Here is a 17,097-nt window from a genome sequence, read left to right as displayed (position 1 = left end):
CCAGAGTGGGGTTGCTTGTGTAGCAGTCTCCTTTGGCCCAGACGTCTTTCTCAACAGAAACTTTCTGCAGTTCTGCAGGGGGTCTTCCCCCATGGTGATACATAGTATTTTCCGGGGGAGTATCCCAAGAAGCATCCAAAAGAGATGCCTGACTTTCCTCCTGATGAGGAGGAGCAGGAGCTCTACTCCGACCTCCTCCCTGATGACCAGGCTCATCACCTTATCTGTAAGGGAGTTCTCACCCGGCCCTGGAGGAAACTCATTCCAGACAATATTTAAATAATCAGAAAAAGGTAATAAAGGTTCAAAAAAATCCTCTACTTTTAGTTTAACTTGATGAAACAGATAAGGTCTCAAAACTTGCAGCCTCCAGACGATGTGTGCTCACATAGAGATACTACTGGTGGTTTGTAAAAACTCTTCTGTTGTTCCCTGTGTTTAGCCAACAGTAGCAGGAAGTGAGAGGATTGGGTTGCAGGTAAACACAGGTGAACTTTGTTCAACTGTGTTTTACATGTCCGGGTATAGCTCAAATGGGTACATAAACGCAGGTGACCAAGCCTTTTCTTTATCTTGCACTTTTCAGCCCATCTACTCTTTCTCTGCACTCCTAGTTTCCCTGTGACTCAGTCAGGTAAGACCTTTCTTTTTTACGCCAAAGATATAGAATCAGATCTACAATATGTGACAGAAATTCCTACTGTTATTTAAGTGTTTATGGCAAAACTCTGTGTTTACTATGCTACTGAATAAGACGGTTTAAGGACATCAAATTCAAGTTTTTTGGATATCCTTCTATTTATTGCAATAGTGACAAAGTACGAAACGCATTTATCTCACTTCTGTTTTCCCTGTTTCATGTGTATGCATAAAGAGTTTATGTAAAGCAAAAATAACACAACAAGCCTTTTATTTGTACATGCACCTGTCATGTGGAGAATGTATGAATCTCATTCTCCAGGTTTGACCCATCCCCTGTGTGTTCAGTGACAAAAAAAATGATCATTTAAAACTTTATAGCAGTTATTGTTTTCTAAGAAACACAGTAAAGTCCGGCTAAAGGAATTATCTAACTGAAGTGTTTTTTTCTACTGTTCCTATGGTCAGAACCAGGAAACCGCAGCGATGCCTCCCCCCGGCGTGTGTCTGAACATCATGGAGGCTCGTCACATTCAAGACGGTTACGGGAGCCTGACAAACCCTTACAGGGAGTTTGGCCAAGACTTCCAGCAGCTGACAGATTACTGCCTCTCTCAAAGAGTAAAGTTCCTTGACGAGACATTCCCGCCTGAAAGAAGCTCCATCGGCGAGGGGGTTCTGAGCCCCTCCGACCTGGCCAGAGTGGAGTGGCTGAGACCAGCAGTAAGTGCTGCTGAGATTTGTATTCATTTTTTTCAGAAGCATTTTTGGATAGTTTGTTAAATTATTTGAATTTTAATGTTCTAATCAGATGATAATTACCAAATTATTTATTTTCTGAAATTATTTTTCCTATGGTACTTTATAACCAAAACAGACCCCAATCTGGCTACAATTTCGCAATAAAATAGATAAATTGTTTAATAAAAAAATAAAAAAAAACACCTATTTGTTTCTGTTGCAGAAAATAGCTCCTACTCCTTCCTTTGTCGTTCGTGGGGTCTCCAGGTTTGACTTTGGTCAAGGAACTGTTGGTGAAGAATCTTATATTGTTTTAATCACATTTTCGTGAAGTGCCTATTTGATTAACAGGCGATTGTTCTAATGGTACTTTTTTTTTAAACCAGGAAACTGCTGGTTTCTTGCATCGATCGGAGCTCTGACTTTCCAAAAAAACATCTTCAAACAGGTGGTTCCTCTTGAGCAAACATTCGACCAGAACTACTGTGGATTGTTTCACTTCCGGGTAAATATTAAAACTTTTTAGACTCTAAACTCTTTTTTTTAAATTTGTGCTTTAAAGGTTTTGTAGAAAAAAAATATACTAGCTTAATTTAATCTTCCTAAACATTTTCTGACGGAACAAATCTGTCACAGTTCTTTAAAAAATAGACGAAAAAATCTTAACAGTGATAGACGTTATTAAATTAGTTAATCTACTGTTTAATAAAAATTCGTATTTTAATTAAATGTTCTAGTAAAACTGATAAAAAGCCCAAATAAGATTTTAAAGCATAAAAAGAGCCTCAAACTGTGTCCAGAAGCTAATGTATAACCATTAGCTGCCCAGCCCTGCTCCTCCTGATCTTCCCCTCCACCTGTTCTCCAGCTCTCCCTGCTCTTCTTGCTGCTGCTCATGTGTTTTCAGGCAATCACAATGAGGAAACATCTGAGTCAGCTGATCTCAGAGAGGAGGGGAAGGCAGAACACATGTAGAATGGTAGATCTGGAGGGTTGCAGCATTAGCATATTAGAGAAAACCTGAAAGTGGTAACAACAAATGTCAGTGCCATGTCTTGAATGGGTGGAAAGGGCTTTGCATGATGACAGGAAACACCTCATCCACCCACCCCACCCAACACCCTCCCACACACACCCCACATGTCAGTCAATGCAGATTAGCCGAAAGGCAAGTTGGGTCAGGTGTCACTCATCTGGTGACCCAGCTCTTATAGTGTTTTCACACCAGAAAGGAAGCAAAAAAAGCTAGTTATGCTAGTCCTAGTGCAGGGGTCTGCAACCGGCAGCTCCAGAGCCACATGTGGCTCTTTAACCCCTCCAATGTGGCTCTGATTAAAGAAAAATAAAACAGGTTTTATTTTAAAAACAATAAATGTGTATCACAACTAAAACATTTTTCTCCTTAGCTTAGGGATGAATGTCCATTTGGTTTATTTTGGTTTAATTATCAGAATAGGTTTAAATCACACAATTGGTTGACTTGATTTTTTTTTTAATTCATGTAAATATGTTGCAGCAGGAGGATATGATTTGAAACTGAATGTGTTTTATTAAAAAAAAAGAACTTGCTGTTGTCAAAAGTCGGAAGTAAAAAAAATAATTAAAGGTCACAAACCTCTGGTCTTAACCACAGAACAGGCAGACATTTACAATTGCATTCAAACTTAACTGTTTTTCACTGTAATATGGGGATATTTTGCAAATTTTACATCAACTTACATACATAAGATATTGTGTTACTGTTAAAGGGTAATTGTAACAAAAACAGAAACATTTGGAAATAGAAGAAAAAGGAAAATGAACAGCTCTGCAAAATTGAAGCAAGTTTGTATGAACTGCACTGGCAGCATGCAAAACACAGAGGTCTGCTGGACTCTGTGTGAATCACATATATGCAGTTGGATCACATCTAAAGCTCGCACCGGCTGTCATCTCCACAAAAACAATTTCACATTAAAATGGGGGAAGGTCTCAGGAGACCACTAGCTTGGGACAGATTACCCCATCCTGTTACCGAATGCATGAATATACAGTGAATTAAACCACCCTTTCTGTTCCAGCTGCTACTTCAACAGAAGGCAGCCCTAAAAACTGCATTTATTTTTAGCATTTTCTTCAAAAGTATTACTTTTTTTAAAAACCTTTTTATTATTATTTTTACAGATTTAAATACTTCTTAATGTTTTTGTTTGTTTATTTTAATTTTTGCAAGTAAAATAATGCTTGATTTGAAATCAAATCTTTTGGCCTGCACTGAAAAAAGTTTAATATTAGATGAAATAACAAAAGCTCTGTAATTTTTTACATTTAAAATATTAGTTTTATCAAATTAACTTTTATGTTTAGTAAACCATCCATTCATCATTGTAATTTGATGAATAAATATAAATTTTAATGTAACAAATTACAGAAGTTTTGTTAATTGATCCAATATTTAACTTTTGTCAGTGTGTTTTTTAAAGTTAAAGTTTACTAATTTGTATAGTCAGAAAAAACTATACAACTCCATCAACATGTTTTGTACCCTGAAAAACAAAAACAACTGTGCAAGAAAATCCACTAAAATAAACAAATGATGCAAACAAATATTTTATTGAAAAAAGATAAAAAGAAAATGTTTGGATTTTTTTTTAGGGAAACATTTTAAGGGTCATGAAAATCCCTTTAGATGGGCATTAAGATCAGATTGTACTAAAATAATTTATTTTGAAAAAGTGTTTAAGTTGATCCCTTTTAGCTTTTTACACTGTTTTACATTTCAGAGTTTGTTTGCGACTCTAATTGTCTTCATTTTGTCGTCTCTTGGTATTTTTAGTTCTGGAGGTTTGGGAAGTGGGTGGATGTGGTCATTGATGATAAACTGCCCACCATAAACGGCAGATTAATCTTTGTGCGATCACAAAACCAGAATGAATTCTGGCCTGCTCTGCTGGAGAAAGCCTATGCCAAGTAAGGACTCTGTTTGCCTCAGAAATGACTTCTCTCTTCGCTCCGGTGATGTCAATAAAAGACGAACACATCTGCCTGTATCAGGGTTTGCGGTTCCTACACCGACATGACAGCAGGAACTCCTTCTGAGGCCATGATGGACTTCACAGGCGGAGTCCACATCTACATCCGACTGTCTGAACCTCCTCAGAATCTGTGGGAGCTGATGTGCAGAGCTGGAAAATCTGGAGTACTGATGTGCTGTGGTACAGATCAAGGGGTGAGTAAAACTAATCATTCTATTTATCAGTAACAAGAACTTTTTAAGTCTCTGACATTTTGATAAAATCACCCCCTTAGCAGCCTCTGAAAGTGAACAAACCCCGATCCTCATAACCACATGTCTACCTGTAGGACACAACTTTTTTTCCAAACTTGTCTTATCTTGTTTGAGATGTTTCTATAGCGTGACATGAACTGGCTCTACAATTACATGAAAGCTGCCAGATCGAGGTTTGACATGTCCTGGTATGATAGAAGACTTAATCTTGTTCATCCCAGACACATGAAACTGTATGAAACACTTCAAGCAAATAAGTTGAAAAAGAAACAGCAATGTCTCGTTGCTGCTATAAGCCTCTCCTGTTGTTTCTTTGAAAGCTGCTTAAGTAGAATAATCGTTTGTTTGTTTACAGATCTCCATGACTTCTCGGTCTTGTGAAGTTATTGACTTCTACTTCTAGTTTAATACCTCTTTCTGGTATACAGGGAAGTTCAAGCTCTAATCAGCCTCTAAAAAAATCAAACAAGCCCAAACTATTACTCTACCACCTCCATGCTTGGCAACTAGTTTACCAATGTTTGATATTTCAATGATTATAATAAGAAAAAAATCCCCAATAGCTGTATTTGTTATTCAGTTTAGTTTATTCATATAGTCAAAGTCATTTCATGATGCTACAAAAAGCAAAAGCATTATCATTCACCTTTAAAAAGAACAATTATAATCCAATTCAGTCCAGAGCATCTCAAATAGGCCAGGTTATCCTAATTATGTCTCACACATATTAATAATTAAAATAATTAAAAATAATTGCCATTTCAGAATTATTTAGAGATAAATAAAATTCCTTTATGTCTTTGAAATGTTTTAACTGTTTATATCAGGTCAAAACAGTCAGAAGTCCAGTGTGGGATTTCAGAACTGCTTAACTTTCTTTCAGTAGTTTGAAAAGTTGAACTTTCCCATTTTGGTCAAACACTGACTTCCATATAAAATGGGTGTTCTTAGAATCTGTGATTAATTATATTTTAAACCTTCATTTAGGCAGAGAAAGACCCATTGGCATCAGGATCTCTTTATTGAGGGGGACCTGACCAAGAAGTTTGAGGAATGTGTTATAAAAATGAAACCTTTTAACAATGGAAGGTCAGGAAGTAAAAACACAATAAAACTATTTTAAGTCCCCTGTGACAATTTTTTTATATAAAAAAACTGTTCCCTGGGATGTTTTCATTAAGTTTATAACGTTTTAAACCAAAATACCACAACCTAAATGTCTTAAAAAGCCGTTTTTTATGCTGATCTGAAACTTCTGTTTCCAAAAACTTCTCTGGGTGGGTGTGGCTATTAGCGCTAAACTGAGTAGCTCCGCCCCCGATCCCCCTGTCTGATTGTGACAGCTCTGTGGGTAAATTCCCTCCCTAATCCCTAACTACTAAACTACCTGGGTTTTAAAAGCATTTCAGACACCATGCTCTCTACATTTATTTTGTTTTTCTCTACGCTGGATATGACCTCATCAATTTCACCAAGTGAAAATCGAATGAATATGAACATTTCACAACATCTTATTCTCACTACACTGTGTTCTTATGATCAACATGTGGATGGTTTATTTAAGAATTACATTAAATACATTTTTGTTTTTGTGCAAAAATTGTTCGAATGCAATGCATTGTGGTCTATATTTGCTAATGTGGTGAGCACAGAATACTTACAGGAATAGAATAAATTAGTTTCATCTTTATCGGGTTTTCTCAGGAGAAAATGCAGCAGAAGATGCAACAGAACATTATTCCTAGTGGTTAAAGGTTGGCACTAGCAGAAATATAAGAACATGTGAATGGGACTGTGGCTGTAAAGCGTTCTGTAAGAGTACACGACGTTTACCATTTGTCTTCCAAAGTTGGTCCTGACACGGGAAACAAGCAAATGACTAAAGTCACTTGGACAAAGAGTATCGTGGCTTCTTGACCTTTGAAGAGAACCTTAATAAGTTACAACAAACCCAAGAAGAGTTTTATAGAGCACAATGAAACAAAGAGTTCTAGAGGCATTCATACATAAAATCTCACCAAAGGTAAAAAGGTTGTAGACATCAGGGGTTTACAAGCACGAACAGGATTTATTTCTGCTGTAGAATCAAGCTTCCCCCTCAGATTACAGATATCATTTGCAACGTGTCTGAAAAGACAAGTCCTGGTCTAACAGAAATCAGTTTCCGTCAAAGCAAGCGAGACTGAAAAGCTGAGAAGGCAGACTGCAAGATTTCAAGAGCCTATAGCAATTGAAGTGGAGCAACAGGATCACATCATCAGCATATAAGTGGTACATGACATTTGACAAATTGGCACATGAACTATTAACATAAATAGAAAATAAAATGGGACCTAAAATTGAGCTTTGAGGCACTCCTTTAGAGAACTCAAGAAGAGAACAGCTGGATCAGCCAACTGATGTTTTCTGTTTGGTAGTCTGCAAAATAATTGACGGCTTTAGATCTCACGTCCATGTCCTTCCTCCATGTCCTTCCATGTTCTTCTATGTCCTTCCTCTGTGTCCTTCGTATCCCATGAAAAGAGATCTAATCTCAGTGGGATTTCTCAGCCTTTTTTCTCAAACTTTCATGAAAAGATGCATTTTTACAGTTTTTTCTGTTGACAGTCTAAAAAACATCTAGGCTTTAAATATTTTAATGCTTACTGAGGTATTTACTGCATTTTTTTCAGGAGACTTCATCTAACACATTATCACCAAACGGGCTGGTTCTGGGTCACGCCTACACTGTGACTGGTGTCATGCAGGTACTGCATCCAACTGAGAAGTACACAATTCCAGAATGCTAATAATTACATTTACATTAGAACTAATTCTCATTTTTTTGAATAATTTTAACCCAACTTTTTTAACATTTTGCCTGCTGGTTAGTTGGTGAGTCGGGGGAAACCTGTAAACCTGGTGCGTTTATGGAACCCCTGGCGCACCGGAGAGTGGATCGGAGACTGGAGCGACCGGTGAGAAGAATGCCTTCACAACTTGGCTGCAGCTTTGGTAAAATTCTCAAGTGTGACTCTGTCCCATAGGTCCCCTTTGTGGCAAACTGTGAGCCCTCAGGATCGGGAAAAGTGCCATTCTGTTGACGATGACGGGGAGTTCTGGTATGCGTTCAATCCAAGTGCCAAATGTGACTCTAACTCTCCGTTGTGGCTCTCAAACATGTTGCGGATTCTAACAGGATGACTCTGGAGGACTTCTGTAAGCTCTACAGCGATCTCGACATCTGCGGCATGGATCCGAGCTTCCTTGATGAGACGTCGGGTCCGTGGAAGTCGTCTGTATACGAAGGCCGCTGGGTTCCAGGAACGACTGCTGGAGGCTGCATGAACCACAAAGGTGAGCAGACGAATGAGCACATCCACTTCTTCACAGACGCAAATATTTAAACTTGGTTAATGGCTCGTGTTTTTTCTCAAGAGGGTATTAGTTTTTAACTGCAGACGGATTGAAGCTGCTTAAACATTTTGTGAATCATGCAGCCAGAGGTGTGTTCTTGACATTTCCAGCCCCAATGCAGTTTTTTTTTTCTTAGTTGACTTTGATTTCTTTACCTCCGCAATATGAGAGGCTTCAATTATGTTGTATGTTAAATAGCTAAATGTAAAACTTAAAAATAAATCAAATATTCAAACAGAATTCATGTATGGATGAAGCAACATACAAATGCATGTCTGTGTATTGCAGAACTCATTTGTTTTAGTGTATTTTTGATAATAGCAGATTTACATGGACCTTCTAAACTGCAAGGTGTTGCTTGAAAATATGACAAATAAACTAGTTGTACTGTTTTATCTTAAACTGAATTAATGTGTTTGCATAGTTTAAAAAGAAAAAGTTGAATGTAACAATGCAGAGCTGCACTGTTTCATTTATTAAGTGCAGTAAAGTATTTATTTTTCTCTTAATCTCAGAGGATTTGTAAAAAAAAGAATTATTTTTAGTACCTTTTGCCCAATTTTCCAACTGGTTCCAAGATGTTTGACTTCTTGGAGTTTGCTTGACTCAGCAAGTGGAAAGTGTCTCCTCTGAGAGTGAGAGATTCTAGGTTTGATTCTGCATTTAGATTGAATTTCAATATATTAACCATCCAACTAAAAAAAAAGAACTATTAAAAAGTTTTAAACGGTTTAGAACATTTCTACCAACATTTCTACCACTGTGGTCCCAGGTAAACAGAAAAAAAATACTTTTATGAGATGCGTAGATGTATGTTTTGCAAACAAGCATGTTGTGATCATATACTGTAATTGTTCAAAAATTACAGTTGCTCTGGCACAAACATTTAAAGAAATATTGAAAAAAATAAACCACTCTTTGGAAAAAATACTATATATTATTGTTCTTTTTGTAAGGTCACATAAAATTACATATTAATGAAGTCATTTATAAATTAATAAAGGGAAAACAACTACTTCAGCAAATGTTAGACTAATTTAGTTCAAAATTATTTATGAAAACTATCACAACTTTTTTACATTTAGAAAAAATAGCCGCAACTTCCATCTTTCTGCCTGAATATGACAAAAAATTGAAATTGACAGTTTTAATGAGTCTTTTCATAATTAATGTGCAACTTTACTAGACTTTAATTATTAAAATAAAAAAATCCTTTGGCCTTTGCCAAAAACACACATATTTAATATCTGTATTACAAAGATTTCTTTGCCAGCAGTAATTTATTTGTATTTTTTTCTTTTTTTAATTGGAAATAAATGTTATCTTTGTGTTCCTCGCAGAAACTTTCTGGACAAATCCTCAGTTTAGAGTCCAGATTTCTGGAGAATATTCTGAAAAGGCCGATGACAAAAACACATTAGTGTCTTTAATGCAAAAACCTGACAAGAGGAAGAGACATCTGGTGAAAAACCTGCATGTTGGATTTTCCATCTTTGAGGTAAGTGTTATGTTGGATTTCTAGTTGCAAAATATATTTTCGAATTACTCAATCCAGCAACAATTATTATTATTACTATTGAGATTCGAATTGCATTTTGAGTTTTGAACGAAGGGATATGCTGCTAATAGAAGAATTTAAACGAAATGATAACTTGATCAGAAAAAAACATGTCTATAATCACACTTTTGAAATCCAAGTTTTCAGCATCTGCAGCTCATTTTAGCCATTTTGATCCAAATGTTCAGCTACAGCTTGATGTTACTGCTAGAAATCCTGGTTTTAACTTCACGGTTGAGTTGTTTTATGCTAAAGGAAAACTTCAAATTCTTTGTGCTTTTTTGAAAGCTCCTAAGATTATAAACATTTTAAATATTTCAGCAGTGATAGCAGTGCTATCAAATCATTCTTTATCATTTTTATTCAACATCATATGGATGCTTGGAGTTTTCTTTTGCATATTTAGAATTGTTTTATTTTCTTTTATTTTTAGCTTCTCCAAACAGTTTAATCAGATTGTACCATTATTTGTTTGTAAAACAAGAATCGGTTTGTTTTTTTTTTTTTTTTTTTTTTCGAAAAGTGATATATAAAGAAGATTGATTGATACTTATACACCAATATCAAAACTTTTGTTTTAACAATCTAGACTAATAATTTACTTAAGACTTTTAAAATTCCTTTTAAGTTTTGGCACCTCTAGCACATATATTGGTGCATCCAAAAGGAGGAGACAGGTTACCTTGTGCCGAAAATCTTAAATATTATTCTCCATCCTTTCAAATGTTGCAATAGGAACAAAAATCTTCATCAGGCAGCAAACTTTGCCAGATATATGTCTGAGAACGAAAGAGCTGCAGTATTAATTGTTTTTTCTGCAAGTTTTGATGAGTTGCAGGAATACATTTTCTTTTTTTAGCATTCATTTTAATAAAAGTTTTTTTTTTTGGGACAAATTCCACTATCTGCAGTGAGCTGTTTTAGTTCTCTGCCAAATTTGTATTTTGGATAAAATGAAAAATGTTTAAGTTTGGTGTTAATTTACTCAAATTGTTGTGATTCTATTTTATTTCGACATGCTTTAACTAAGTTATTTTCTCTTTGACTCTGACTCGGAACACATTGGTTTCTCTGTCAAGGTGACGCAACAAGTAAGAAACATTCTTGTTTTTATTTTTTTCACGTTTTCAAATCATGTTTTAAAGCAACATGTTTGTTTGGTTCTTCAGTACAAAGCTCAGGTTGGGAAGTTCCCGGCCTCGTTCTTCAGCACGCACCGACCTGTGGCCCAGACGAAAATCTTCATGAACGCCCGTGAAGTGATGGAATTCATCAGGCTGAAACCCGGAGAGTACCTGATCGTTCCGTCCACCTTCAAACCCAACGAGAGCGCCTCCTTCCTCCTGACCATCCACTCCAAGATCGAGACCCACGGCTTGTATGCTCACACTTTCATCACGCCTGAGACAGGAGAAAAGTGAATTATGTTCAATAAATGTCTTTCTCTGCAGTGAAAACTCCAGAGACTATGACAACCAAATGTTTGAAAAGGTGCATCACGCTGTTTAAAGAGAAGTTTTTAAATATTTCATTTTTCTTCAATTGGTTTAATATCCGTTTTTAATTTTTCAGACTAAAAGAGTCAAAAATTCAGAAGAGGATGAAAAAAAGGACATTTTTTTCAGGCAACATTCTAACAAGGTAATCAACATAAAGACCTGGGATACAGAAGAATATAAAATTAAGTTTGTTTTTTTGCTAAAAAAAGCTGTTTTTTGCTCATTTGGGGGAACATATACTTTTTTTAAATATTGTTTTAACCTCATAACTGTCAGCGACATCTCTTTCAGATAAAACAAAATAAAAATTCAGGCTGCTGACATTTATTGTTTGAGAGACATACATAAAAATGTACTTTTGTTTCTTCTATATGAGTGAGAAAAGATTGTCACAAAGCACATTATTGAAAACAACTAGAAAAGTTTATACGTTGGAATCAAGTAAGGATGAACTCTAAAGTTTTTGTCAAGAGAAACTTAAATTCGGTTCTTTCTTTCTTTCCAGTATGAGGAAGTGGATCCGGAGCAGCTCCAGAAGATCCTGAATGACCAAATCCTGAAAGGTTTGGCTTCTGAATTCTCCATTAAAAAAGCTCAAAGCTTATCTCTACTTATGCTCTTTTTTTTTTCAGGAGACTTAAAATCTGGAGGATTCAGCATCGATGCCTGCCGCAGTATGGTTGCATTAATGGATGTATCCCATGAATATTCATATTTTACAAAAAAAAACAAACAAAAAAAAAAACTACTTATGTTTCTTGTTTTATTTTGACAAAGAATAGTGAGGACATCCTTATTCAAAGTCATGAAATACAAGAAAAGGTTTAACAAATAAATATGAAAGTAAGTTTTTGATTTTTGTTTTGTTATATATTAAAATCTCAGATCAGCATCAAATATGTAAGTTTCTGCTTTGGTCACTTGAAACTTTTTACAATTGCATTTGACTTTTGAGGCTGATGAATTTTCCTGACCTGTGTTTTTGCTTTGTAAATTTTGTTCACATTTCCTTAATATTTGTCAGTCATCAATAACAGGCAGACTGAACAGCAAAGAGTTTGTGCGACTGTGGAACAAAGTTGTTGCATTCAAGGTAACAAAATCACTTATAAGAAAGTTAAAAAGTCATAATTGCTGCTGTTTTTCCCCTTGAACCTTACATGTAACATTAATGATGTGTGTTTTGTGCAGGACATTTTCTTTCGCACAGACGTCTCCCGAACAGGAACTCTTTCTCTCAGTGAGCTGAGAAATGCTATAGTAGCTTCAGGTACTCCTAACATTTCTCCTTTTTCCATTGACTCATTCAGTGAGCCACGCCTGTTCTCAGCTGGAGTTATGACCTTTTAACGTCATAAAACTACAAAAGTGTGTCAACCAAGATAACCCTGGGCTGTTTTGTGATTGAAGTGGGTCAAAGTGAAACTCCACCTCCGCTGGAAACTGCAGCCTTGGAGAACTTTAATCAGAGTTAGAAGTAAAAAGGTTAATGACAGTAACTTTTCCACAATACTTATACTGTTTTATCGTTTAATCCTGGAGAACAAACGCGGTCAAATGTGGCAGCTGTTTTTTTATTTTTATATTTATTATACATTTTTAACTTATTATTATTAACATTTTGCAAGACATAAACATAGTCAAATTAACCTTAAAAGTGCAGAAAAGTAAATTATTTGGTTCTCCAGGGTTTAACTGAATTACATTAAAAGTACACAACTATTATGGGATTCATTCACACTGAGCTGTTTGGTCTGAACCATTGTTTGTACACTCAAGTGGTCTACTACTGTTTTGGTGCAGTCAATTAATTGATAGAAAAAGTGGATTGTAAACTACATCCACACTGTGAATTTTGTGTAGAATTAAAAAAAAAGCCAAATCTGAAGAAACATAAATAAAAAAAGAATAAAGTAGATAACAGTGAAAATTAAAGGCCACATTTGAGCAAAAGAATCTGGCCACAGAGGAAGTCAATACCCAGAAGTCCCTCCCCCTGCAAGAATTGACCACAAAGTAAACATGCTGAAACAATAAGATACAGTTCACTTCCTTTAATCCCTTTTACTTTTAAAAACGTTTAGAGCTCAGGAGAAGAGAAAAGTTAGATAAAAAAGACTTTAGTTAAAGGTTACAGAAATTATGCACAATTATAACAACACAAAGTTCAGACAAATAAAATAAAAGTCAGTAAAACAGAAACTAAATTTTCTTGTTTTGTAACTGTTGAGTTAATGAATTCAAATCCTTTTAAAAGTGACACATTTTCTAATTGTATTTTTTTTTTATCACTACAGCATGTTTGATTGATGTCGTAGTTACAACAGAGTCATAGGAGAATTCAGTTTTTATATTTGAATCCTTTCATTTTACATTTGCTTGATCAAATCCCAACTCTTATCTGCAACTGACTGAACTGCCTATAGAGATCACAGGTTCCCCAGCATCCACCTGAAAGAAGTTTTTCCTTCTTCTCCTGGTAATGTGTCATTTTTCAGGAATAAAGGTCAATGACGAGCTGCTGAATCTGATGGCTCTGCGCTACGGTGCATCTTCTGGTCACATGACTCTGGAGAGCTTCATCAGCCTCATCCTGCGCTTAGAATGCATGTGCAGTAAGTGAAGCGCAGCGTATTTTCTTAGATAAATTTCTTCCTTTATTTGTTTGTTTGAGTAGTTGGAATGTGTGTTTCTTTACAGAAGTCTTCCAACAGCTGTCAGATGGGAAAACAATGACCCTTCAGGAGTCAGAGGTACAAGAAAAGTGTTCAATTATATCCCAAACTTCAAAAAAATGAAATATTTAACAGTTGAACTGTACTTTTCTCTCCATTTCCAGTGGATGTATGTTGCAATGTACACTTAACTGAAGCAGAAAGGAGGGATGGGCTGTTCCTTTGGAAAAAAGACATAAAAAGTTGGTATTTTTAGCTGAATGCAATCTCCACAGTTCAAATATAGGACTGCTGACTGTGCAAACTTTGTCTGAATGCTTTTGAATTGTAAAAAAAAGAAGAGACAACTTCCAAGGTTTTTTTGTTTTGTTTTTACTATGTTACATAAAAGAAAACAAAGTTAGTGGTTAAAGCTAAAACAAGTTTTAAAGTGTTCAATGATTTGATTTATGATTAAAGATAATAGTTTTGAAAAGAATTTTTGGAGAAGAGATGAAGGTGGAAGGAAAATTATCTGGAAACCACTTTGGCTTTCAGCTAACACAACACAGCCAAATACGTTTCTACACCCTCAGGTGTCTCTCTCCTTTCAGCACATTCCACATCAGGTTTGCTGTGGTTAAAGTTACTAAAGGCATCACTGTAAATGTGTGAATTGTGTTTTCAGTTGATGGACAAATAAACAGCATGAATCTGCAGTGCAGTTCAATTGTTTTCCTTTGAAATCTTCTCATTTATGATACAATTTTTGTACTGAATGGACTCTCTTTTGCTTTTATAATTACATATTTGTGAAAAAAAGTTGGTTGAATTGATTAAAAGGACTTTCCAGCATAATAGTACCACGGTTTGGTTGTAGATTTAAAAGCTTCACGTTGCAAATCTCCATTTTGTGTCGACAAGACTTGTTATGGACTAGCTTAGGGATACAAGCGTGGTAACCTCTTCACTGAGTATTAAAAGTCAAGTGAAAAAAGTGGTTTTTAAGAGAAGACTTAAAAACAGGCAATGATGAAGACTCTCTTACAGGAATTGGAAGATCGTTCCAGAGTTTTGGAGCTAAACAGATGCTAAACCATGTAAGGATTTAAAAAAATAAAAGGGCCTTATATTAATTCTAAAATGAATGAGTGCAGTGAAGCTAAGCCCGGGGAGATGTGGTAATATTTAAGCTTTCTAGTTAAGAGACGGTGAGAGTTGAGAGATGGTAAAAAACAAACTTTAGATGACAGGTGTGGGTAGATGCAAGTTAGTTGAGTCAGACACTGTGAAGTGGGATGAATGTCACTAACTAGTTTTAACACATTTCCATTGGTAAATTATTTTTGAAAATAGGATATAAAAGATTCCTGCTGGGTGGCACTGTAGCACAGTGGTTGGTGCTCACATTCTATGTTCACACCGCTCTAGGCAAGTTTTAGGCTTCCATCTTCAAAACATTCTAAACGGGCTCGATGTACAAGCACTTTGCCATTTTAACCAGGTTGGACCGATCAAAGACTTGGATTTGGTAGTAATGTATGGATGCCGTCCCTTCTAATTACTGGAAGTGCCAACCGTTTGAAAATGTGATCATGGAGGAGAAATTAATAACTCCGGTTTGAGTCCGGATGGAGTTCATGATACCAAGTCTTTCATATATCGGAACAGAGCTGAGAAAGAAAAAGTCTGAAGCAAAATTTGCGCCGCTATGACATTTCCCAACAAGCCTCCTCCAACTGTAAGCGGTGGACATGCTCCAGAAGCCCCTCCCTGGTTGTGCAGTCTGAACATCATAGGCTAAATGTTTGTTGAAGTACAATAAGAACATTCTTTTACTTTTTTATGTGTGTGGACATGTGTGTAGTTTACATGTTCTCCTTGTGCATGCATGTAGTTTCATGGTGCACCTGCGCTCCTGCTCCACCTCTTGATTGGACTCAGCTGTTGGCAAACGGCACTTCATCTTCAGACCACTATTTAAGAGGGACCTGCTCCAGCATCCATCGCCAGTTTGTTTCCTTCTCTGGTGCAGTACTCTGGCCTTACTTCAGCTTGTGTTTTTGTAGTTATTTAGTCACACGGCTTTGCTTAAGGTTCTTCATCCCACGTGCCAAATTGGGTCTAACCCTCCCATCAACCTGTCTGGATTTTTTACATCAAGAAATCTACCTTTGTTCACGCCACACCATCATCAGCTCCACTCACCTCCTGGATCTTCATTCTGCTATTCCTGATCCGAATCACTCATCCCCTCTTTACATACACAGATTCCAGTTCACTACAGTACTCTTCTGAAGGCTACAGTTCGACAAACTCCCCACGGACAATAAAAAGACTTTCTATCTCCATCTGTCTTCCGTGGTCCTTCTGGGTTACGAGTATCTGGGTCTGTTTTGCTCTGAAATTTTGACGTGTACACCATAACATTATGACAACAACAAAAGTTTAAAAACTTTACGTATAATCTTTGTTACAAAAATATTTCAGCAAAGACAATCAAATTGGCTTCCACAAAAACCACAAGCAAATGAAAGCGCTGGATCGCTCCATCCACTCCCACCTCATACAGAAGGGTTTGGGTTTTGTCTTTGTGGTAAAACATTCTCTGCTGAGAATGTGGGGGGCAACTAGCTTTGGCGAGTCAAGGCAAGCACTGAGTCAAAGAATTCATTTGGACATAATTTGCATTTAAGGTTCATGAGACAAACAGAGCAGCAAAACATAAAAGTTTAATAGATCATACAAACACAAAGATAACAAAGCATCATCAGCAAAATGTTGATCGTGAGTTTCAGTTGCTCAAAACGACATAAAGGATTCTGAAAAGACATAATTTAACCCTATCTGAGTCTAATTCTGACATTTGTGGTAATAAAATGGAGGGACATCAACTTTTTTTCATATTTCCCACTTTTTTAATTATTTTTATTAGTCTAAGGTGGATTTTTGTTGTCAATATTTCTCTGTCTACCCCTGACAGAAAGTATAAATTTTGCATAAAAAATGTAGTGACTACTTTACAGCTAAAGTTAAACATGGATGTGTCTAAAAAGGAGTGATGTTAGAAAATCAAGGGTTATTATTGGATGTGCGCTCGCCTAAGTGATTGGATGGTTGTCTTTGTGTTTCCTGCTTGTGTAAACCTGCTACCATGTTTCTTGTACAAGCCTGAGGGAAATATACATGTGGTACCATGTGTGTGTGCATGAGTGGGATCTTACTTCCAGATGTAGGGAAAGACGAAATAAATAAATAAAAAATGGGGACTAAAATAAATACAAATAAGAGGAGAAAACTGCTCAAACAAGAGAAGGAAAAACTCAAAGATTATTAGAGTTT

General features: G+C 36.1%; 1 protein-coding gene across 1 annotated transcript; it reads left to right on the top strand.

Annotated features, from left to right (window-relative positions):
• Positions 1-497: 497 nt before the first annotated feature.
• Positions 498-14,473, top strand: LOC112144817 (calpain-1 catalytic subunit). Its single transcript, XM_024269625.2, has 22 exons — positions 498-634; positions 1,108-1,362; positions 1,604-1,673; positions 1,767-1,885; positions 4,196-4,329; positions 4,414-4,588; positions 7,321-7,395; positions 7,520-7,605; positions 7,675-7,749; positions 7,827-7,984; positions 9,385-9,542; positions 10,682-10,693; positions 10,772-10,980; positions 11,054-11,093; positions 11,175-11,243; positions 11,607-11,664; positions 11,734-11,795; positions 12,126-12,194; positions 12,293-12,371; positions 13,600-13,716; positions 13,802-13,854; positions 13,941-14,473. Exons 2-22 carry the CDS (start codon positions 1,126-1,128, stop codon positions 13,965-13,967), a joined length of 2,082 nt encoding a protein of 693 aa, XP_024125393.1. The 5' UTR covers positions 498-634; positions 1,108-1,125; the 3' UTR covers positions 13,968-14,473.
• Positions 14,474-17,097: the final 2,624 nt, after the last annotated feature.

The sequence above is a fragment of the Oryzias melastigma genome, linkage group LG22, assembly GCF_002922805.2.
Source record: "Oryzias melastigma strain HK-1 linkage group LG22, ASM292280v2, whole genome shotgun sequence".
NCBI lineage: Eukaryota > Metazoa > Chordata > Actinopteri > Beloniformes > Adrianichthyidae > Oryzias > Oryzias melastigma.
Note: the sequence above shows the minus strand (reverse complement) of the source record. Positions and strands in the feature narration are given on the sequence as shown.